Source organism: Zonotrichia albicollis, chromosome 13 (genome assembly GCF_047830755.1).
Source record: "Zonotrichia albicollis isolate bZonAlb1 chromosome 13, bZonAlb1.hap1, whole genome shotgun sequence".
Lineage (NCBI taxonomy): Eukaryota > Metazoa > Chordata > Aves > Passeriformes > Passerellidae > Zonotrichia > Zonotrichia albicollis.
The window spans coordinates 19,703,257-19,726,607 of NC_133831.1; the positions used below are offsets into that span (position 1 = coordinate 19,703,257).

Genomic DNA, 23,351 nt, shown 5'->3' on the forward strand with positions numbered 1-23,351 from the left:
TTCCAGCTGGGAGGGAGATGACTGTTCCCACCCTGTGCTCAGGCAATGCATGCAAGTTGTCAAGGCTTGCTCCTCATCCCTTCTGCTCTCAGATCTCCAGCTGTGCTTTCCATGCTGGGGACAGTGTTAACCACTTCCTGTTTCATTCAGATATAGAAAATCTTATAATTATCAGATAACACAGCAATCATTGTGTTGAAGCATCCTTTTTGTGTAACTTTGTACTTGCATCATACTTTCATGATTGTGCTAGTACTAGCACAGAATTGTGATATTAGATAAAGTAAAGCTGAAACAGATATGAGATCTTTCATAGGGCACAGATTGAATTCTTAGGTACAAGATGGCAACTGTGGTACCTCTTCTCTGCATAGAAATGTTTCTGTGGGAAAATGTAATTAATATTCTAGAACATATATTGATCTTCCCATCTAAAGTAGTTGTTCTGCCTCTGTTTTGCTGCCTCATGATCTTCATGTATGTACTGTTGTAACACATGTGCTTCATGAATATATGCTCATGTGTCATGAGATAACATCAAAATCACCAACAGCTTCACAGACAGGGATCTGTAACCCAGGAAATGGTTGGTTGGACTAAGCTCAGAGAGGACGATGGCAAATACCATGCATCAGTGAGCTGTATTCTGTCTTCATAAATACATGGTAGGGATGAAAAGGAAACATTTCTCAGATTTGCACAAAAAGCACAGCAAGTTCCACAGTTCTGGTTTAGGGGAACGTTAGGGCCTTCTCTCTCAGGAACTTTATTGGAGAATAAATCTGAGTTCTTTAAAAGACTCTCACTGAAAAGGCAAAGTGGCAATAAGAGAAATAATTGAATTCCTTATTTTGTTTTACATAGCCAAGTTCATTACCTTTTTTTTCCTTCCTTTTCCTTTTTTTCCCCCTCTCTTAGCTGTCTGAGCAGTACAGATAAAAAGAACTCTCTTTGCTGGATTTAACTTCTGTGTTGTTATGTAAAGCTTGATCAAATCCTTTCGTCTTAACAGACTTAACTGGCCAACAGCAAAAGGCTCGGGATTCTGGGATTAAGATTGTATTTGGTAAGAGGACTGGTGCATTAGTGCTTTCTTTTGAACTATACAAAGAACAAAGTAAACATCAAAAGCATTAAGCCATGAGAGCGGATTGTTGACTCAATGTTGCTGCATGACAAGAGGTTAGAACTCAATAGCAGCAACTCTGTTATTGAGTGCTGTGCAGAGAGAAACGGTTTGACCAGCATTGTCTGTTACAGCCACCACCTGCCTTTGATTCTGCTGCTGGGCAAGTCACTAAATTGAAATTTCTGGATTTTATTTTATGTGGTCAGTTGAGAGACTGATTCCTTAGATAAGAGACACCAGTGGAAGCCTCAGTCTCATATTACTCTTGTTCTGTTTTCCTTCTTCCTCTTTCATTAATAACACAACAGTTGGGCATGCTGGATATAGATTCTTCAGTGAATTTGTTCACATCTTGCATTCCAGGTGATTTCCAAGTGCATTTCAGAGCCTTCCACTTGGCAGACTTGGAGTGCTTGTGCAATCTGCTGTGGCTGTGTAGGAGTGTCTCGTGCTCAAACTTCCTTGTCCCCCAGTTTCTGCACAGGAAGGAGATGCTTCATCACCCTTCACATATAAAGGAGCTCCCGTTTTCCCTTCCTCATCCCTAGCCAGAATAATGAGTTATCAGAACTGAGTGGCTGGGGTTGGCCCTGGAAGAAGTCACGAAAGCTAGCACAGACATTAGGAGATGTTTCCCATTTTGTGTCGGTGGAGAAGCTAAAGTGGCAGGCAGGAATTGAGTGCAGGATCTAACAGCAAGTCACTCTTCTGCCATGGAGACAAGCAGGTGGTTCAAAAAGACATCTGCCATTTCAGTGCTTAATAATGACATCCCATTCTCTCTCAACTCTCCTAGGCATAAGTAAGCTTCTGATGAGTTGTTCGAGAGTCCTGCTCTTGTTCTCCAGAACTTTTTTCACCTCCTTTCCCTGGATACTTTTAGAAATTTTTGCAGCTAAAACTTCTAGACCAGGACAGCTTTCTTATCTTGACCGCTCCATGTCTTCCTGAAATGAACTGGGGTTTCTCCATCTTATCACTTGAGCATTTAAAAACTTCAGAAAGTTCAGCTCAGGAAGGAGCTCCTGATGCAGTCCTCTGATGCAGATTGATTGTACAAAGGGGTGATTTCTTCTTGTCCCAGTACAAGCTCTTTGTAGCCCTGTGGGATACAGCTGCCTTTTGGAGTTCACAGTGAAGGCTTGAGCTTCACCTTGATGCCTAACCTATTGTCCCAGTTATTTATGCAATAATGTCACTGTTCTCTTGAAAAGTATGACCTAAGTATTTCTCTTAATCAGAAATCTTGCATCTCTTGAGATCAATCTAGTCCTGTAGCTGTCAGAGGAGCTGCCTCTTACACTGATAGCAATCTGTTCCCTGTTTCATTTGTCAGCCAAGGGTGATGTCTTGATTATTATTCTCTCAACAGAAGACTGGAGAACATCCAAGCCTTATCTGAACATGATATCCAAAGCCCTGCTGAAAGTACTGACAGAGTATGGGCCTGAATCAACAAACCCAAGTTTTTATATATGTTTCCTAAGACAGATGTATCTAAAGCCCTAGATGTAAGATGTAAGATGTTCTGGTACCAGAAAGGACGAATTATTCAGGTCATCTTCTTGCAAAGCCCCCCAACAGAGTTCAAAGTACATGTTGTTGCTGAAAAAAACCCCTAGCAGATCTGTACAAGAGGTACTTGTTGCACTTTTCACTTACTTACAAGCTGTTATGTGATTTTTAAACCTGTAGTTAAAGCATTCTGTATTCAGCAAAGCAGAAAAGTTATTAATTATATTCTTAACATTGTTATGTGTTTTCCACCATTTTACTGGTGTGTGCAGTCTGTCCTGCACGTGTTCCTCCCCAGCATCTGTGGCTGAGTGGGAGCTGAGGTGTGGTTAGCAGTGCTCCAGCATGAGGAGCTGGGTTAGTTTTGACTTTAATAAGAACTGATAAGCAAACAAGGGACCAATAACAAAGAATGAACTGGTGGTTTAGGGCTGCTGATCTTGTGCCCAGCTCTGACAGCCTGCCTGGACCCTCCAGCTGCACGTGCTTCCCCCTCCACACTGATCCCTGATCCCAGACATGCCAGGGATGGGAGCACCTTGGCTTCCAGGGGATGCAGCAGCAGAGGAGGCGTGGGGGAGCATCCCTGCCCAGTGCACCCCACAGTGGGGCTGCTGCTGTGTGAGATTACTCCCCTTCCTCTCTCTCCATTCAGGAAAGATTTGGTGAAGGCTTAGTTCCTGAGGTTTTCTCTAAAATTAGTAATTGGAAGAATATTTGTTGGGATGTCAGCTCAGAGGAAGAGTGATAAGGTATGGTACTTGGGCCGAAAAAGTTTATAAACTTGTCAGCAAATGAAAACTTGGAACAAGCATTTTGGTTAGTTTTAGCTGATCTTCTACTTGCCTAGGGGACACTTTTTACCATACTTTGTTAATCTCTTAACTATAATAAATTAATGTATTGTTCTAAGCTGAGCTGTGAGTAGGTAATAAAAGGCAGTTATTTCAAATGGCATTCCTCTCCCTAGTAAATGCTTTCAATTATAATAGTTCTTATTTTTCTAATGCTTAAATAATTTTTTCTATTTTAAATACATGACATTCCAGTGTATTTATAGAAAAGGCATAGATTGCATCTTGCACGTAGGCAAATTTTCTTTATGTTGGCACCACAATTATTACCTGTATGGTACCATTGATACAGGCTTGGTGCTTTTTAGAAAATGATGGTCCCTTCCCTCTCAGGTTCTTAAACAGAATACCTATTTATCCTTGACATTGCAAATAGCGTGTTAATAATTCTACCTTAAAAGTGCTCTTGTGGTCAGCCTTCTGGGATGTTAGATGGGAACTCTGCATTTTAAGGACTTGCTGCTAATCCTGTGCACTTACCATAGTTTTGCTGTGCATGAGTACATGCTATGTGATCACCTCAGGCTGCTGATCACTGGCTGTATTTTCTTTCAGCTCCCAAGAGGTTTCTGCTGTATCCTTTCCTACTACTCAATATGACATGGAACAACTCTGAGGAATGCCTGTGGCCAGGGGGTGACCCGCTGGCAGCAGCCAGCAGTGTGTGACAAGCAGCAGGTCCCTGCTGGGGCTGGCGGCTGATAAGCTGGGCACTGTGGGCTGGAAGGAGCAGCGAAGGACGTGGGGGTGTGGGGAGGAAGGAGCAGGGGAGAGTGCCAAGAGAAAACTGCTTAGTTTGGCAGTTAGAATAAAAGTCACCAAAGAACATGAGACTGGTAGGATTAGCAGAAGTTTTCCTGTGGTTGTGCACAGATCCAGGAAATTATAAGAAGCAGGTAGGCTGCTTGCCATGAGTGGGAGGAAAATCTTACGGCATGAGGCACTTTAAAAAAAAAATTAAAAAAATACAAAATTGTACAAGTGTTTCTTAACATTAGCTGTTCCAGTTGAGGGGGGTTGGTATTTGGATCAGAAGCTTTTACTTCTGGAGCTGCTGTTTCAAGCGCAGCCAGGTCAGTAGTGATGAAAGACTGTTGCCATCCAAGGGTTGCCCATGGCCTGTGTGTAATGAGTTAGTGGTCTCCAGGTGTTTCCAAATGAACCTTTACAGTGTGTCTAACAGCTCCCACCCATGTTGGCAAGCAGAGCACAGAAAGGCAGTGAAAAGTGGGCTGTTAGGACACCTCAGAGGGTGAGCTTTCCTCCTCACTGAGCGGCTGCTGTGTGCAGAGCATGTGCTCTCCTCCCCGTGTTCTCTGCATGGAGCATGTCACTCTCTTTAGCTGGCACCCACCAGCTCCTACTGGTGCTGCCCAACAGGCTGTGATAGATAATGTGTTTTGTCCATGCTTTGAGAGTGTTCTGGGTTAGAGTCCTCTGCATTGGGCTGGGAAGATCATACCTACTGTAAGTAGCAGTTTCACATTGATCTCTGTGTTCAGATCATTCTACACAGCTGGAAAGTTGTTACATTGAACACAGGCAGATTGCATATTTGGTTCAGGAGCAGGCTGAGAATGAAACTTGGGATTTTCTGCAGCCATGTCTGTCCCTTAGAATATGATAAAAAGAGAATTACAAAGTACAGTGCTCAAGAAAGCCTTCCAAACTTACAAGTGGTCTATATTGTTTATGATAGCTGAAGAAAGCCAAATGTTGATAGGGAAGTGAACAAGCACCTCAGAAAAAGCAAAGAGTTGATCCTTAATGAATATCTTAAATATTAAAAGCTTTAAAATCATATTATGTGCATAGTATTTATAATAATATTGGTTTTCCATGTTCTTTCCATCTACCTAAGACTGGCAACTTTTCCTTCTGCTGTGGAGCAGCCAATGCTCTTCCTGAATGGTCATTTTAAAATAATCAATTAACAATAAGAATATTCTTTTATTCTCAGCTCTGGGGTAGTCATGAGCTAGTTTGGTAGGTGGCAAAAAATCACTTGTTGGTAAATCTACATCTACAGATCTCTCAAGCTGCTTCTCTCATAGCATGTGAGAGCCAGACCATCAGGGTGTGTGTGGGAAGCAGAAGAATGGAAGCCCAAAAGGGAGATGTCATAGAAGGCAGGAGGGCTCTTGCACCCCAGAGGCGAGCAAGGCAAGTTGGTGGGTGTTGGGCTGTCAGCTCCCTGCAGGCTGCTCACTCAGTGAGTGGAGCTCAAGGGTAGGTTCCCTGCAGCAGGGCTGAGAAATGGTGCCAGGGCCGTGGGGCCTGTGGTGTGTCCATGGAGCTGGGCAGTGGTGTGTCCATAGGGCTGGGCAGTGGTGTGTCCATAGGGCTGGGCAGTGGTGGTGTGTCCATGGAGCTGGGAAGGGCTGGGCAGTGGTGTGTCCATAGGGCTGGGCAGTGGTGTGTCCATGGAGCTGGGCAGTGGTGTGTCCATGGAGCTGGGAAGGGCTGGGCAGTGGTGTGTCCATAGGGCTGGGCAGTGGTGTGTCCATAGGTCTGGGCAGTGGTGTGTCCATGCAGCTGGGAAGGGCTGGGCAGTGCTCTGGGCTCACTGGCTGCTGGTCAGGCTGGGCAGGGTCACTGTCACACAGTGCAGGGGGAGGCAGGCTGGGCACAGCTCTGCTCCAGCTGTGGCACAGCTGGCTAACCCTGCCCAGCCCTGCCCAGGCCCTCCTGCCCCAGCGCTGCTGGGTGAGCTCAGCTGTGCCTGGGGAGAGGCTGCACCTGGCAGAGGGCAGCCCCTGTCTGTGGGCTCAGATAAAGCTGCATTACTGTACATGGCAGCAGTGTAATAATGTACTGCAGCTTTGCCCCAGGACATCCTCTACCAAGAACAAAGAATGAAATATGGGAACAAGTCAGGAGTTTAAAAACAATCTCTCTGGAAACATGATGAATACCAGTGGTTTCATTTATTCTACTTGAACAAAGGTCCTTTTCTACTTTTAATTTCCCAGCAACGATTATTACCAGTTATTTTTCTTGTAGCTTTGACCACAGTTCATGGAGGTTTTATTAAACATATTTTTGAAAAGTGATTCAAAATGCCATTCTTCTCTGATTCTCTTGCGACTCTGTCTTTTTTTCTATTTTTTTTAATCCATGTGAAGCCAGTGCATATTTCCAGTCAAAGATTTTGGACTAGATAACACTCTCATGCTGGTGTTCCTAGAATTATTCCAGTTTTTTGCCCTTATAATCAAAAGAAGTTTTGGCCTTTGATATTTCAGTAGACAACATATATGTTTCCGATCCCTTGCCTTTACATGAAACACTGCACTCATTTTTAGAAACCTTGAACACTGCGTTTAATAGGCAATATGTCCTGCTGCAACTCCCAAATATTCCTGATGTTTTAAGTTTTCCTTTGTTTCACTGACCTGTGGCAGAGCCAGGCAGCTGAGCTTGAGTGCTGCCTTTGCTGGGGTTTGGTAGCTTTCTTTCTGCAGAGGGTTTTTGTTTGTGCATGATTCTGTCGAGGCCCTTCTTTCCTGCCCACAGGGATTTCATGTCTTGGAGTGTCTCGTGTGTGGATGCACATTATGACAGGATTGAATGGTTCTTGCATTTCTGGGGCTGAGTTTAGGAGCAGTTGTTCCATACAGATGGCCTGCCTGATGGATGCAGAGTTAGACAGAGCCTGAGCCCTGTGCTGGGCGAGTTCAGCCCCAGCAATGCTCTGAGCCTTGCAAGCACTGGGCTGTGTGGATGCAGAGCTGTGGGGGCCATTGCCATGACAAGCATGTTGCTTTGCCAGTTGCTGTTCCAAATTCAAAGTGTGTATCAGGGTGCTTTTGTGTGTTTCAACTCCACTTCTGCTGCAGTAGCTACAGAAACCCAAAGTTTTACCTCACCAGGCAGAACAAGTGCCCTTTGTTACCTAGACAGATTACAGGTTTTTCTAAAGTCTGCTCTTCATAAAAGCCCAGCTTGAACAGTGGAAATTCTGACTTGCCTCAGATACTGAGGAGACTTTTATAGTTTCAAGTAGCTCCAGGGTTATATTTTAAAAGTTGAATTTCATCACATGTTTCAAGTTTGGTGGAAAAAAAAAGGCATGATATTTTTAGCAGAAAAAAGTCCCCCCACACCTTTTTTCTTAACAGATGTTTCATCTCAATCATATCCAAACCTCAAAGCACAAGTAGCAGTCAACCTTATTCTCCTGTGGAGCAAGAGATAAAATGTCATTTGTTTGGAAGACAAGCTTTTTTTTGTAACCACAACTAGTTTGTGAGTAAAAGCAAATAATAAATGCAGCGCTGTGGGGTTGTGGAAATGAACCTGAAGCAACATTTCTGCTCTTGAAAGAGCTTGGAGTCCAGCTGCTCTTGTTAGATGGAAAGTCCCAACCCCCAGTCTACAAAAAAAAAAAACCAACCCAAAACTACCAGCAATCAGTTTTTTCTTGCTTTATAAATCTGATCCAGCAATCCAGGTCCTTTTACCAATAAAATACGTCATCCAGAGTTCTCAACTTTGTACCAAAAAGGATTTAAAACTGTAAAGGTAACAGAAAGAGAGGAAAGGAATAGTAATTGTAGCCTGAAATATCCAGAAGTAAAAGAGCCACTACCCAAGGAATTTTGAGAGGGCCCTGGAGGAGTGGAGAGCATTTCTGGGCCTGGCAGCCAGGGCTGCACTCAGGGCTCCGTGCTGGCACGGGAGCTGCTGGGGGAAGCCAAGGCAGCCCTGGACTCTGTGCATGGAAGATATTTTTAGGAGGGAGTTACAGTCCATCCTAAGGATGTGGAGGCATAAAGCTGAAGTGTGGTGCTGCAGACCCTTGTTTTGGTATTTCAAGGAGGCTTTGAAGAGAGTGGAGCCGTGCAGGTGTGGTAGGAGATGGTTGGCAGATGGGATTCAGACCAATCTGCTCCCTGGGAGCTGCCCTGTGCCAGCTCCTGTGCCCTGCAGGGACAGCTGCCAGCCCCTCTAGCACATCTTATTGCTGCCCAGATTCCAAGGTGCTACATCTGAAGGTAAATTCACAGTGACAGTGTCTAGGGGAATATCACAGGATCTTCCACCAGAGGGGTGGCTCAGAGTGGGAAGCTGAATCTTGAGTTGCAAAGACTTGGGCTCTCTAGAGCAGCAGGAAGGGCTGGCTCCTCCTGAAAGGGTGTTCCAAATGATGCTCCAAACCATCTCTTTTTCTGTGTTTGAGCAGTATGCGGGCTTCCATCTCTGGCTGAGGTCCTTAGGCTCAATGGTGAGCAGATTCCTCCCTTTGCTCTGTGGGAATTGTTTCTCTGATGAGATCCTGTGTACTCTTCAGACTTCAGGTGGTTGGGTCAAGCCTTGATAAAATTTATTTCTCTGCATGTTTAGCAGTATGTGATGTACTCATATCACATACTGTGTACATACAGTACATATCTCAGTACTATTCCTCACCCATGCAGAAATATGAAAAGGGAAAGAGACATGTGCACATGTATATGCTGGACTACTAATATTAATCACAGTAATGCTTTTCTCTTGTTTGTGGATCTGTCTCCATTCTCCTCCCCCCACCTAGAGTAATATGGTGGGGGGAGGAGATGGCTGTGAGGATGGGAATACTGAACCTGCTACTGAATTTTAACTATTAAAGAGTTGTCAGATCTGTAACAATTCATCACAACCAAAATAATGTTACAGACATAGGTCGACAACACTGCTCTCTGTAATAGGTTAGTGCTGTGAGGGTCAGAGTGACATTCATCCTCATGGGAAGCAATTCTGAGGAATTGAAAATTACAGTTCAGATACCTTTAGAGGCCCTGTTATCACAGCAAAGGTGGTGGAAACACATTTTTCTTATTGAGCAACCAAGTTAGATGGGAGCAAGTTAATATCAAAGACTGCATTATTAATAACATTACCTACTCAGTCTTCATTTGAATAAAGGGTTATGCAGGGGCTGGGTTCTTTTCTTCTTTTCCTTTCCTTGTGAATCTCAGGGGGAAAAAATCCAAAGAGACAAAGGCAAAGGAAATGTAAGATAGAAAATTCTATATGAATGTGCATGTCTGCAACTTACAATGAGAATGGATTTTTAAAAAGCAAAATTGTTACCAGTTTCTAACTAAAAACAGTGTAGGACCAGCTTAGGAGAAGAAGAGAGATCTTTTTTCTTTGAAGTTGCAAGTGATCAGTTGATGTCCCCATCTGTCCATGTTCAGTCGCTGAATTCAACACTTCACAGCCCCATTCAGAGCCCTGGGACACACAGCACTGTAAGGAAGTGGTAAGTGGTCCATATGACACTGACAGTTTTCACTTAAGGAACATTTACCATGTAAATGATACAACAGATTGCATTCTGTTCATGTGGGTTTGGATATGTCCACTGATCAAACAAAATCTTGCTTCTACAGGTATCATCCTGAGCTATTCTGACCAAAGCTTATGGAGATTCTTCCCTGCTTTCATCTTCTTTTTTTTTTTTTTAACTAGGGGTGGGGAATGAGAAATTATCTTCTTTGATCTCCAATGAGGAAGGAAAAAAAAGGACTGTTCTGTTCAGGCTTTTGGCTAACACAACAAACAGTGTTTAAAATTTAACTTTGCTTAATTAATTAGTAATTCTGTTTAGTGCTGTCTGATCTTCATCCAAAAGGTATTTTGAAGCTTGAGAACTGAACATGAAAGTGTTTTGGGTGAAGATGGTCAAGTAAGGCATTTAATCTGGCAGTTTCTGTTGATGAAATACAGCCAGCTGGGGAACTAATTGGAAAAGGGAATCATAATCTGGCAAAATTCAGCAAACTCCTTCCTTTTAGCAAACTCACTCCAGATAGAGTGTGGGAAATCTAGGTTTAGTGTTTATGCAGGTATGAGTTACACCCTAGCTAGCAGAAAGAAACCATATGGTCTTTTGTATCTGCATCTTTAGTACAAAACCCTTCTTGTAAGGAAATAGTAAAAAAATGCACCCCCCCCCCCAACATAATAGGGAAAAAAATGACCAAACCAAAAAAGCCAGACTTAGATAGAAACCTGTGAATCTGCATCAATGTTTGGAAGTACTTCTACTTAGAAATGTCAAATTATTTGGATTGGCAAAAGGAATTGAACCTTTAAGGTAGGTGATGTTGCACAGACCTGTGAGTTTGACTACATATTATTCGGAAGAGGAACTGTTCTCTGAATTTCTGAGTGAATTTCAGTGTAGCCATTCCTCACTGTCCTAGTAGCGTCTTGTCAGTTAGAACCATGCCTGAATATTTAAAACATATTTTGGTTGTCTATTTTTGTTAGGGTTTGGTTTGGTTGGGTTTTCTTTTTTACTTTTTTTTTTTTTAAGCTGTCACAAGGTCTGAGTCACTGTCCCTCTGCTCTGTCTGCTCCTGGTCAGGTGCTGGCAGTAGGTCTTGTGACATTGTGACTTCTTTTCCCCTATGGTTTGCAGTTGAGTCTTCAATTTGTGTTCTGACTGTCAACAAGAAACCATGAAATAGAACATGGGTTCTCTCCGTATTTTCAGGTTGAAATACCCATCCCACATTGGTAGGAGGCACTGCTAGTACAGCTCCCTCTGAGTTGGTTTTGACTTGTCCCACTGGACGTAAAATGGACAATTAATTTCCCTACAGCAAGTTTCAGAGAAGGCAGCTTGATCTTTGTTGTTTTGGAGGGTGTGTCTAATTCATCAGCTTCAGCTTTCAGTCAGGGAGAGCTAAACACATGCTTCTGGCACTGCCCCAGGATGAGCCTGTTTTTCTATGGGCTTGTTCTGGTGGCTGTGGAACAGGAATGTTCCTCCCTGATCCCGTTCTCCCTGTGTTCATTTGCCACTGGAGAAGGGGGCCTCTGATCAAGCAAAGTTATCTCCATCAGGGGTAAATTTCAATCAAATCAGTGGAATAAAACAAAGTGTGCTTAATGATGGGAGTGATGTTTCCTAATCCATGGCCTCCAGGAGAACTTAAAAGTGAAATCTGAATGTGAATGTAATTGTTAATTAAAGGACTTCTCCTCAATTTAGACTTTCAAAGATGGTTGTTACTGCTCTGGTTGTCGTGCAGTTAGTAAGGCATGTCAGTTATGAATGAATGTTTATTATGTTTGCAATGAGAAAAATGTTGGCAGATAACTTAGACATCAGAGACCTCAGATAAAACAATGAAATGAATTCTCTTTCTGTCCCTTTGGTTCTCATAGTCTCTAAGTCTTGCTGCATCTGCTAGGTCTGTAAATTGGAAGGGAAGCCCTGACCCTGTTGATGTCTATAGGAATTTCACTACTGAGCTTGGCCAGCTCTTGGGTGCTCAATCCCACCAGTCAAATTCTGCTGCTGAAGTTCAATTTGAGTATTATAGAAGTACTTATGACTTTCCCTCCTTGTCTTAATATGTAATTTTTTAAATTTTGCTTTTATCCTTCTCCCCCCCCACGTCTCAGGTTGTAGTGTGTGTTTTTTTGTTCTTTTCCCCATGTACAGGTAATTCTGTCCCTTTGCTTCTGGTAGTAGTTTTAAGAAATTGCTCTATATTGCAGCTCTATTTTGGTGTTTTGTTTTTTCTCCCTTATTGTCAGATGCAGGATGGAGGCAAGAGCAAGATTTTGTTTTCTGCCTGAAGCTTACTATTCTGACTTCATTCAATACACAGAGCGCAGCAATCGGTTTACCTCATTTCTGGGATATTTTGGTGATTCCTAAGCAGCCTTTTGAATTATTACCCCCTTTCCTTAGGAATGAAAAAAAAAATCAAAAAAACAAACCCTAAAAAAAAGGTTTAATTCTTCTGGGATGAGTCTTAATATCTTTAAACTAGTGCTCGTTCTCTTACTCTTTTCCTCCCCCACTTCAATTATGAGCAATTGGGTGGTAGTAATTAACAATTGTAGAGAGAAACATCTGCTAATACACTTAAGCCAGTCAGTTTGTTTTTCGTGAAAGAATGGTATTTCACAATTTTTCCAAGTTAATATTTTTCCTTTATTGTCTTTCCAATTTCAAATATTGTCCAGACCCATTTTTATAGTGTCTTAAGGTTATAGAAGTGAATACAAGACCATTAATAATGAACAAGAAAAGAACATAATAAAGAAAACATATGCAATATTTCAATTCATGAAACATTCTGTTAGGGAACATTGTTTTTGAGAGCATATGGTTATTCCCATGAGAAGCAATACATATTATTTTTTCCCCCTCCAGTTGTGGATTCCCACAACAAGGGTATGTTTCTCTGTGTATTTGTCTATGTAGCACGTTCTTTTTGTCAGGACTTGTTATCTGAGCAGGGAGGTAAGTAAGTATTTTTGCACAGATGATGTATTGTATGCAGACCTATTTCTGATGGCCTAGACTTTGGAAACACAAGTCTATTAATTCTCCACAGTCCTTTGAGATAGCTATCTTGTCTGGTCTGGTTTAATATCACTGGCAGAGCTGAAAGGAAGTTCACATTGTGAATATATCTGAAACCTTGGCATGTGGCTCACTGGTGGATCTCTGTTTACAGGCTGCCAGTTTTAACTGTCCCAAGCAGACATTCTCATTTATTTATAAGTAGGCTCTGCATGTGTTTGTATCCCTCATGAAATTGAGCGCATGTCAATAGTCAAAACTAAGTATAGCAGCAAGATACCAAACACTTCTTCTGTTCTCAGACAAAACAGTATGTATTTTTAAATGTTCATTGGGTTTGGATGAGGCATATGGGGATATATGCACAGACACATTATTTGATCTCTTGTTAATATTATTTTAGTATCTCTATATTGCCCTTTAAAGTTTCTTCAGTTAGATTTCATTTTTCTTTGCTGAACGAAACTTGACATCAGGATGAGATCACCAGATTTCCCCGTTTCATTTGAGCTCCAAAATGAGTAACTGATTTCAAAGGATAATTCCCTGGAGCAGCAAGGCCAATAAGTTCTTCAGATCAAAGGTCAGTGAGGCTCAAAGAGGATAATTTCTGGCATACAGTATTTAAACTCTCCCAAGGAGTGTACTGCAAGATGTATCCCCTCCTTCTCCAATAGTTGAACCCTTGTTTTTTGAGAAGACTAATTTGTCAGTGCACATTTTTTCCTCTGTTACATAAATTATACATTAAAGTGAAAGCTTCCTATCTGAACACACAAACTGTACATCCAGAAAGGTTTTTAACCATGCCAGGGGAAGGAAGGGCTGCTCCTTCAGCACAAGGTGACTCTGTGCTCTTCCTCTCTGAGGCACCTGCTGGGTGCTCTAATGCCAGTGGCTGCTCAGTGCAGGAACGTGGTGCTGGGAAGGAGGGAATGCTCTGTTAGACAACTTTGTTTTGGCAGAAAACCCAACAAAGGACACTGGGGCAGGAACAGCCACCTCCTGCAGGATCTGCCTCACAGTGCTGTGCCCAATGCACTCTGCCATGCCGTTGTCATTTGGGATGCTGACTCTCAACAGAAAAAAGACAACTGTAGAAGTCTTATGGCCCTCGTGTACTTCTAAACATTTAAAAAATGTGTGATAATGGGAGTGGATGTTTCACTGTCCCAAAGAAGCTAGGGGTCATACCAGCCCGGCTTTCATTTATTTCACATTCTTTAGAGCAGGACTGGGAGGGATTGCAAAAGCCTCTTTTACAGAAGTTTTAATCAGGTTATAATTGTGCTTGTGGAAAACCAGTCACTGGTGCAGATGAGGCACTGAACATCTGGGGTGTGTCTAATAGCTGTGAAGAACCACTGTCAGTATAACTGTCCTTGTAATGAAGGCCCAGGTTACTTTTTCATTTCTTGTTGATTTTAGAATGTAGCAACAAAGCTGGACTGAAGTAGACAAGCAAATGTTGTCTTTTGTTGTATGGGGGTTTTTTGTCACCTTAGCTTTGAACTTCTGGGAATGTAGAGTTTTATTCAACGGGCAAAGTGAGTATAAAGCAAACAGCACTTTGTCAGATATACTTTAGTTATGTATTGGAAATAATATTTATTTTAACACCTGTCTTACCTGTGATAAACACTATGCAAAAGCCTCCTAAGAAACAATCCCTGCTCAACCAATAACACCAGCTTAAAAAAATCAGGGAAGAAACTGCTGTGAAGCAGCTTTGTCTTCCTTTGTCTGACCTTCCTACTAGGCTTATGTTTGGTGTAAGGAATCCTAACATGACTTAAAGTAGAAATCAAAGCATATCAACATGTCATTATGTGTACAATAAACACCATCACATTGGTATAATGCAAATTACATGTATTGGGAAGCTGGTGTTAGTATAACCTCAAAACCACCAGTAAGTATCACAAGACAGGAAATTCCCAAGGTCTGCATTTCAAATTTATTCCCTTTTCTTTACTGTACATCCATCTTATATTGCATACCACAGTTTTGAAAACAAACAAACAAAAGTAATACAATAATGTTAAATTTAAACAAACAAATGTAGTGCAGTGTGACAATGTGAATGTTGGGGCAGAAATCTTCTGTAATTTCTGGGAGTATGAAGCTATGGTAATGGGAGTTGTAAGAGTTTTATTTTGGTTTGTGTTTTGGTGGTTTGCTTTTGGTTTTTTTATTGGTGTTGGTTGGTTGGTTTCTTGAAGCTAATTTTTCTGTTTTAAACATGAAAGTAAGCCCAGGAAAATGGCTAGTCAAGTATCTTAACTTCTAGCATGTTAGTGACTTGCTTTCCTGTGAGAATGGTTGGGAGGCAGCTCAGCAGTGTGGGACACCAGGAGAGCCAGTAAACCCAGTGTGAAATGGGCCACCCTGAACTGGAGGGGATCATCATGTCACCTTTTTTGTAAGGAATCTGACTTGTTCGAACTGGCACTGAATGAGATGCTGCTGCCAAAGGCATCCCCAAGAAACTGTTCCTAACATGGCATTGGGATGAAGGCTTTGGGTAGACGAAAAGGCTGACTTTAGGACCTGTGTTTTTGCAGCTTTGCTGGGTTTTGGGGAGTTGAAAGGATTGCTGCTATATGTAATGGAGTGAGGGCATAATGTTAGCAGAGGTGTGTGGATATGTAAAAAATCATGTCTAAAAGTCTGAGGGTAGGGTTAAAAAGTTTGTATATATTTTCATAATGCTAATGAAGATAGGATTAGTTTTCTTCAGATGTAGGGTTTCATCATGTGCAAGGCTGAATGCCCCTGCAGAAGCCAAAGGAACAGCTATTAAGTTCTAGACCTTTGTCTTTTAATCCACATGAGAAGCATATATCTTTCTGTTGTATATCTGATATATATTGTGAGAGATATTAATATTGATGCTCTTTATGAGTGCTATTGATTTATGCAAGTGCCTGATGTTTTAACTTGAAACTTGAGTGAAATATGCTATTTCATGCATTGAAAAAATGCAGCTTAACCTATTTGGCAGGTAGTGTTGCCTTCTTGGAAGGTACTAAGCTTTGTGTGTGTTTGAAGAGTGAAACTGGAACAGAATGAGGGCTTTATTTCAGCTTCATTACTTCACTCACTGCTGGTGAATGTGATGGGTTTTTGCAATATGTCAGAAACTTTCAATATTTTGCAAATTATTCAACTTATTTGCAGTAACAGTTCTGCTATTTTATATTCTCATAATACTGTGTTTGAACTTCCTGTGACTCTAGTGATGTTTGTAGGAGAGGCTGTGTACCAAAAGCTGTTGGTAGATTGTCTGCTGAAATTATCCCAGATGTGTAGTGAACACAAAAGCAAATCAAGTATAATGATCCTCTCATACAAGTGTGCTGATATCAATTTCACCCTAAATATAAAGACAGATTTGCAAATATGAGCCTGCTTTGACATTTCCTTATAAGCATTTTTTCTTAAATATGCTTTTCACAGTGGCTTTGCCTCCAGAGAAGACAGATGGAGTTTGCAGTGGAGATGAAAAGAAAGCAGAAAAAGAAAGTGACACACGCACAAGTTCCAAGAAGCAACTGAAATTTGAAGTAAGTCCTTTGTATTTTAAAGTTCCACTGTACTGACATAATTATGGTAGAAAAATAACCTGTGGACCAAATAGTGTCATCTGATGCATGTTTATTGCTCCCAGTGTTTGTAGTGGTACAGGAGGCAGCAGAAGTGGCACAAATCAGTGCCTTACTGTCAGTGCTCCATATGAGGTGATTAGTGACACTTATTTCCAGGTTTGGAGAGAATCAAATGATGGTTATTTCTCTGCAGGATCTGAAATGCATCATAAGAGGAAGTTTTCAGTTTAACCCTTTATTTATTAGGCCAGCTACCATATTATCAAATATTTAGATTGACTTTAATGTGCTGTTGCATATGGTTAAATCTGCCTGATGTAGAAAATGCCTGTGACAGCTTCTGCAGTGATTGATCTTCAGTGCCCAGGTCTCCAAAGTGAAATAACCCTGACCTGCTACTTGGGAAACCCATCTGCTCACATGGCAGGAGGAGGAGGGTGATGAGTCCTATGGGCTAATTCCTGGTAGGCTTGCATCTGTAGAACATCATATAACTGTCAGACATTGTGTGCAGTTGGCAGATTTTGTTTCTGTAGGAATGTTTTCATTAATGTGAGTATGGAAACATGCAGTCACCCAGCTAGTGGGTTGTCTGTCTTGGTGAGGAGGAAGATATTCTGGCACCAGCAAAAAATAGCACAAATATTCTTCTCTGCACTCCAGCCTTTTGGTGCTGTCAGCCTCTGTGAGTAATGAGCTTTGTGTTTCCTCAGCTGATGTTTCAAAGACCATGCAGGCACCTTGCAGCATGGCTAGAGTGTTCTTTTCCATCTCACTCTGGCACAATTTTATATTTTATTGTTTTAAAGCAGATTAGGGGGAGGTCGGTTTCCCACGGGTAGTTCAGGTGTTGCTTTTGTGCCTTCTGGGGAGGTGACTTTTCTTTTTTCCTAGTTGGTTTTTTTTTTTTCCCCCACAGCTATAACTCTTTTTCCAGGCCTATTTTATATTCTACCTCAAGTAGCAGACATTTGCAGACAGGAAAGGCATGATAAATTGCAATTAACAGTGCCTTGACATTTGAACGTTGGAGGACACCTGTCAACATGGTTGGTGCCAGAGTAGCTGGAGCTCCACTGTACCAGCAAAGTCTGTGCTTGTTCCCAAGTAGTTCTTGGCATGCCATAAAGGTTAGCACTTGGTTCTAGGCACCGTGACTAATGCACGGAAGGTTTCCATGGCTCTTAACTAAGCAGAGCACATCCTCACATAAAGATGTTATGTTAGGCAATGTGGGACAGGGAAGTATTAATATGTGGCAAGGAACCAAGTATTGATATTTTTTTCCCTTGTACAAATGAAAGTTTTCCAGCAGTGTAAGCTGGGAGCTGAGAGACTGGTAAATGCTTCAAAGGTATAAAAGAATCAGAAACGCAGTGTTGGGACAAGGGGTCTAAACCTGAGGTGAAAGTGATTTGGCTTTTAAAGGTGCCAGGAATGTTTATGTAATACGAGACTGTGTTTCCACAGCGGAGTGTGGGGCACTTGGCAGCTCTGGGCCGGGCTTGTTACGACTGAGAGGAGTGAGAGGAGCTGCCTTTGAACTCGGCAGGGGACGGGTGCCCATAGCTGCTGCAGGGAATTGGTTTCAAGTCGGAAGATCAACCAGGTGTTTTGAGGTCTATCGTGCTGAAGCTATTTGGGGCTGTTTATTTTACTTGCATACAGTGACTTTCATTTTAATTACACTGTAACTTCTCTGTTTTGCCTTTTTGTGGCTCTGGATAATTCTGATTGCACAGGCCTTGAGAGGCAGCAAACGATTTGCACCCAGGTGACTGGAGTCAGTCAAAGTGCATCCTTTGTTCTTGGTTTTGGTTTGGGGATTTTTTCCCCCTTTAACAAATTGATTCTTTCAGGTTTCCACAGATCACACTCTCACTAACAGAAGCATTGTTAAAACAAGGAGCAGGCTCTACTCCCAGGTTGTTCTTGCCAGCTCCGAGGCAGGCTCTGTTTTGGAGCTTCAGTGATGTTGTACTGCACTAACTCTGACAACCTTTTCCTGTCAAATATCTGTGTTGAGGACAGGTCTCTCTGGTGGGGATCTGTTCCACACTGCATCAATCCTTGCTCCTGGCCCTGTGGTGTGCCACCTCTGCTTCTGTTGTCTTCTTCCTCCTGAGTTAAGTGTAGTTTTCCTTCTCACATTTTAGTGGGGATTCTTACCATGTTTCAAGAGCTTCAGGGAACTGTCTTGTACCTTTTCCTGTTTTCTACAATGTAGCAGAAAGATGTAAAATCTCTGAGGTGTAGCCCAGAGGGTTAGGAGTGTTGTGTGATTATGATGGGACCTCTTTGTTGTGGTGGACAGAGACCTCTCCAGGACATACCCTGGGATCTTCCTCCCAAGGGAGGGAAGGAGGAAGGAAGGAAGCAGCATCTCACAGGGTCTCCTCTGCAAACAGGCCTTTTGCTGTAGGTAATCAGCTGCTCTTTGCATGTTTCTTAGGAATTGCAATGTGATGTGTCTGTAGAGGAAGATAACAGGCAAGAATGGACCTTCACTCTGTATGACTTTGATAACAACGGAAGAGTCACACGTGAGGTAAGCAAAGCACAGCTGCCCCTCTATGTGCAGCACTTGCTGACGAGAGAAGTGTTTTATAACAGGAACATTTTTTCTACTATGAAGTAGAGGTGTCCTGCCAACTTAAACAGCAGTTTCCATGGACCCTTCCCTCCTAGGAACAATCCCACCAGTAGTTTGCTGTTTTCAGATCTACTGTACCATTTTTTAAGCTGGTTGTTGTTTAATACCTGAGATCAGCCTTTAAAAAGTAGTACTGGCATTTGAGGAGGAAAAATATCTGAAACAAGTGAACAGCTAAACACATTGTCAAAATAAACCCCTGCAAATGTATATTGTTCTGGCTTCTCTCCTGCTTTTCAGAGTTAAGCTAACCAAATAGCAAGGTTGCTTGCTGACATTCTTTCCAACAGTACTAACTATACTCTTCTATTGTTTTTATGAATATTGGGCTGATCTCTGCCTTTTCCCTCCAAGTATAAATAACACTGATGATGTTTTCTGGAGGACCATAAAGAATGGCTGTCAAAGCATACCTGTGTGTATTTTTTATTATCAGGATGTCTTCAAGCCAAATAAGAGGATGTATAGATTAGGTTATAGATCTTTCTGAGAACTATTTCTGCCCAAATTTAATAATATTTCTTCTAGAAGGATGTCTTTTACTTGGGATTTATGCTGTCTGCTGTCATTGATTTTTGCGATGTGTGTTTACTGACTCCCATGCCTTTAGATAATCAGCTGAAAATCAAAGGCTTTTTTCTCTCTTAGATCTGATGCTGGTGCCTGTGACAATTACTAAAAACTGTTTGAAAGCAATAGGGCAAATACTAAAAGTGTAGTGGCCTTAGACACCGAAAAGTCTGAAGCAAATTTCTTTTGACATTGCCAAAGGTGGTGGTTGTTCAGGGTTTTTAACATGCATTTGAACATCATTACAAGGCTATTTTTATTGTCTCTACTCTGATAGTGCTTTGAGTAGTGAAGTGAAATCTGTGCCCCTCGTGCACAAGAACAAGCAGATGAAAAGTTGCAGGCTAAGTCCAGAGTTTCAAATAGGAAGATGAGATAGAGAGGGCAGGAAGGATGGGTGAGGTGAGGAAGTAGTACTGTAGTTGTTAATGTTTGTGGAACAGAGACTAGAAAAATGAAATAACTTGCTTGAAGTCTCGCAAGAACCTAGTGGCAGATTGAACCCAGGTCTTTCAAGACCCAAGGCTGAGTCTTCATTACAAGATTATTGTGACTCTCAAAAATAGGGGAAAAACACACAAAACCCAAACCCACAAACATGGGTGTCTTTTACATGCAGGCATGGAATTCCCATTAATGTCAGTGGGGGTTCCATGTGCTGAACATAACGAGAATATGCTTTCAAGTATGTATACAATAATTACTTGTGATTATGTGGTACACCAAAGAGCTTAATTTGACTGTACTTTGAGAATATGTTACAGCCAAATTCTACCTCTCCCTGCTACAAGAGCGGACTACAGCTTAACTGAAACCAAATCTGTGCAGGGATTGAATATTATACTGCTCTGAGGTCTGGAGGTTACTACATTCAGGCTTAAACCTGTGCCAAAAAAAATTCTTTCAACCAAGGGACCAAATAGGTTGATAATTTTCAGCCCTTTACATGTGACCAAAGATAGAAACGAGAAGTATGCACCATTCCAAATATTCCCCTTTATGTCACACACTTCTTTTGCAAATGGTTCCAGGGCCATTTGTATAAGCCATCTTCTTGGTTATCTTCTGTTGAATCCAGATGCAATTTATGAGGGGTTTTTTTGAGCAAGAATGACCAACAATAGCAGCTCATAGATAATCCTGGCCACAAAAGAGGAATTTTAGTCTCTTAATATGACATAGAATTTCTTGTTCTCTTGGCCCCTGGAGATGGGCAGACATAGTGTGCCTGATACTGTCCTTCGCTAAGCAACTCTGCTCCTGTTCCTGCAAATGACTTAACCAGGGGGAACATTAAACATTTGAATAGTTTCAATTAAAATTAATAAGAGACATGTTTTCAGTCAAAAGTATGTGAAGTACATAGCTGGAGCAGGGACAGAATGGGCAGTCTGAGGAAAAGGCAGATCTGTACCAGTGCCCTTTAGTGAGCTGATAAAAATGCATTCAGAACCAGTCAGCTTTTCTTAACAAAGGTCCAGTGTTCTGGTGAGAAAAGCTTAATATGGACCTTTTCTCCTTCTTGGAGAATTTCCCTTTAATGTCTCCTGGATTTATATCTGGATTTAACAGAGAGATTTTTTTAGTTAGTTTTTACCTGTAGACCTGGAGGTGCTTTGCAAAAAGAAGTCAGTAGCATTATTCTTGCTTTTCACCACGTTGTAAAAGTGAGACAGTGGAAAAGAAGTAGCTTGCCCACCCACATCTATTTCATTTGATTCCAAGTCATTGTGTTTAAAACATTGTACCTCATGTCCAGGGAGTTTCTAAAGGAATCTAGTGTTTAATTAAGTTTGTAAGACACACATAGGTGGGGAGCAATTTTACTGATGGATTGAATTGGCTTTTTCATTCAAATGTATAAAAATTGTAAATAAGGTGTGTACTTTGTTGATACAACTTCCATTGGGTTCTACAGAATGACAGATCACTGCTAAAGCATTCAAATTCCATTTTAGTGAAATTTCTCCTGGATCTAACAACATCTTCAGAACTTAATGCTGCTTTGATTTCCTCCTAGAGTCTGCATGGCTTATTCTATAGTCCTTAGAAATTCACATCTAGTCATGCTTCTTGAAGAGATAGACCCGTTATGAAAGCATAATTACTGGGATGGCAAATTGTAAATTAACATCACTGTATGTTATTAAACTTCTGCTTTTTCTGTCATAAAGATGACCAGTTCTCAGTCCTTTTTGGTTTAGTGAGAGATAACTTTTCCTGCTGTAATATGTATATTACAAAACTTGGCTAATACCACTTCCCTTCATTCCATAAGCCATAAGAGGACAATTCATTATGTACAGCAGGGCTTTTTAGAACTGACAGCTGCGCTGTAATTATCTTCACATGAATATTTGTAATCGGACTTGAAGCTTGGATAATTGAACTAATGTGTTTTGATCCATGAGGTTTTATATTGAGCTCTCTGAACGTAATTATGCTTCATAAACACTAGCTTTTTTTTTTTTTTTTTGTAACCAGTTCTTCCTGGTAATATTGAGTTTCTCTGGTGAGTGACAGCGCAGGAATAAGCACAAAAGAAAGTTGCTTGTCAGGACCAAAAAAAAAAAAAAGGAAATTTCTTCTAGAGCAGCTTTTGAGCAGATAGCAAGTGAAGTTCCTTTTGTGTTCCAAATAAGAATGATTCAAAAATGTATGTGATCAAACAGAGCTGATGTTGCAATAAAAACATCCTGCTGTATGTAGAAATCAGACTACAAACAAAGTACAAATGAGACATTTGTATTTATATTTTTCCAAGGGAAAAGTAATGAACTGATATTGATGTTTCTCTTCATGCATTTTTAATGCTAAAATTGTTCTTTGTATCTTACATTAAATACCCAGTTTTTCCTCTTATGTTTCCTTTGTGACTTGTTCTTTCCCTTTTTAGATTGTTTTACTCCTTTACTGTGATGAATAAAAGGGTTGAGGTTATATCTGCATCCAGAGCTCAGCACCAAGTCATTGACTTGGGAAGGATATTGGCTTTTTTGGGTCAACCATTTATTAGCCTGACCCTTATCTTGAAATCTGTTGGTTTTCACTGTGTTTGTGCTGACTCAGGATATAGAAAGAACAATGAAACCAATGGACAGAGTAGCAGTGCCTGTTTGTATCTGTGGCCGTCACTTCAGTCATTAGAAATTATGACTTCATGTTTGATAGAAATATTAAGAAAAAATATAACTTTCTGTCTTGGTTTTAAGGAGAGTCAAAGAATTGTCTCTCAGGCAAGCTACAAAGACTCAAACTGAATGTTTCCATTTTATTGAACTCTTTGGTTTAGGGGGTGTTCTCTGGGGTATTTTTTGTTTTGTTTGTTTGGTATTTTGGTTTTTTGGGGTTTTTTTGTCTGAGGGGAGGCTGGTAGTTTAGGGGTTTTTGGGCGTTGTTTATTGGTTGGCTTTTTTTGGGTACAAATATCTCGTTCTGTTAAATTAATTCTAATGGAAAAATCTATTAGTGTCTTCTATAAAAAACTCTAATTTGCTCACTAGTCTTGTGATGATAATCTATGCTAATATGGGAAAATAAAGGTCATCCCTGTACTACAAATATTCCTTAAAACCAGAAAATAATACTTGGAATAGGGACTTTCTCAGTCTCACATATGTTCTGTTAGGAATGAGCAATGCTTTGGTGCTCTCATTCTTTTTCAGACCCATTAGTTCCTCTGAATGTTACAAATTTCTCTGAACAT

General features: G+C 41.2%; 1 protein-coding gene across 2 annotated transcripts in view; it reads left to right on the forward strand.

The window, feature by feature from the left end:
* The window catches only part of NKD1 (NKD inhibitor of WNT signaling pathway 1), a 104,880-nt gene that overhangs the window by 69,310 nt on the left and 12,219 nt on the right, over window positions 1-23,351 (forward strand). The window contains exons 5-6 of one of the 2 annotated variants that reach the window (XM_005488856.4): window positions 16,274-16,380; window positions 18,875-18,970. In XM_005488856.4, coding sequence (XP_005488913.2) covers window positions 16,274-16,380; window positions 18,875-18,970 — 203 coding nt within the window. The remainder of the gene's footprint in view (window positions 1-16,273; window positions 16,381-18,874; window positions 18,971-23,351) is intronic. The other variant, XM_026794646.2, reaches the window with a different exon arrangement.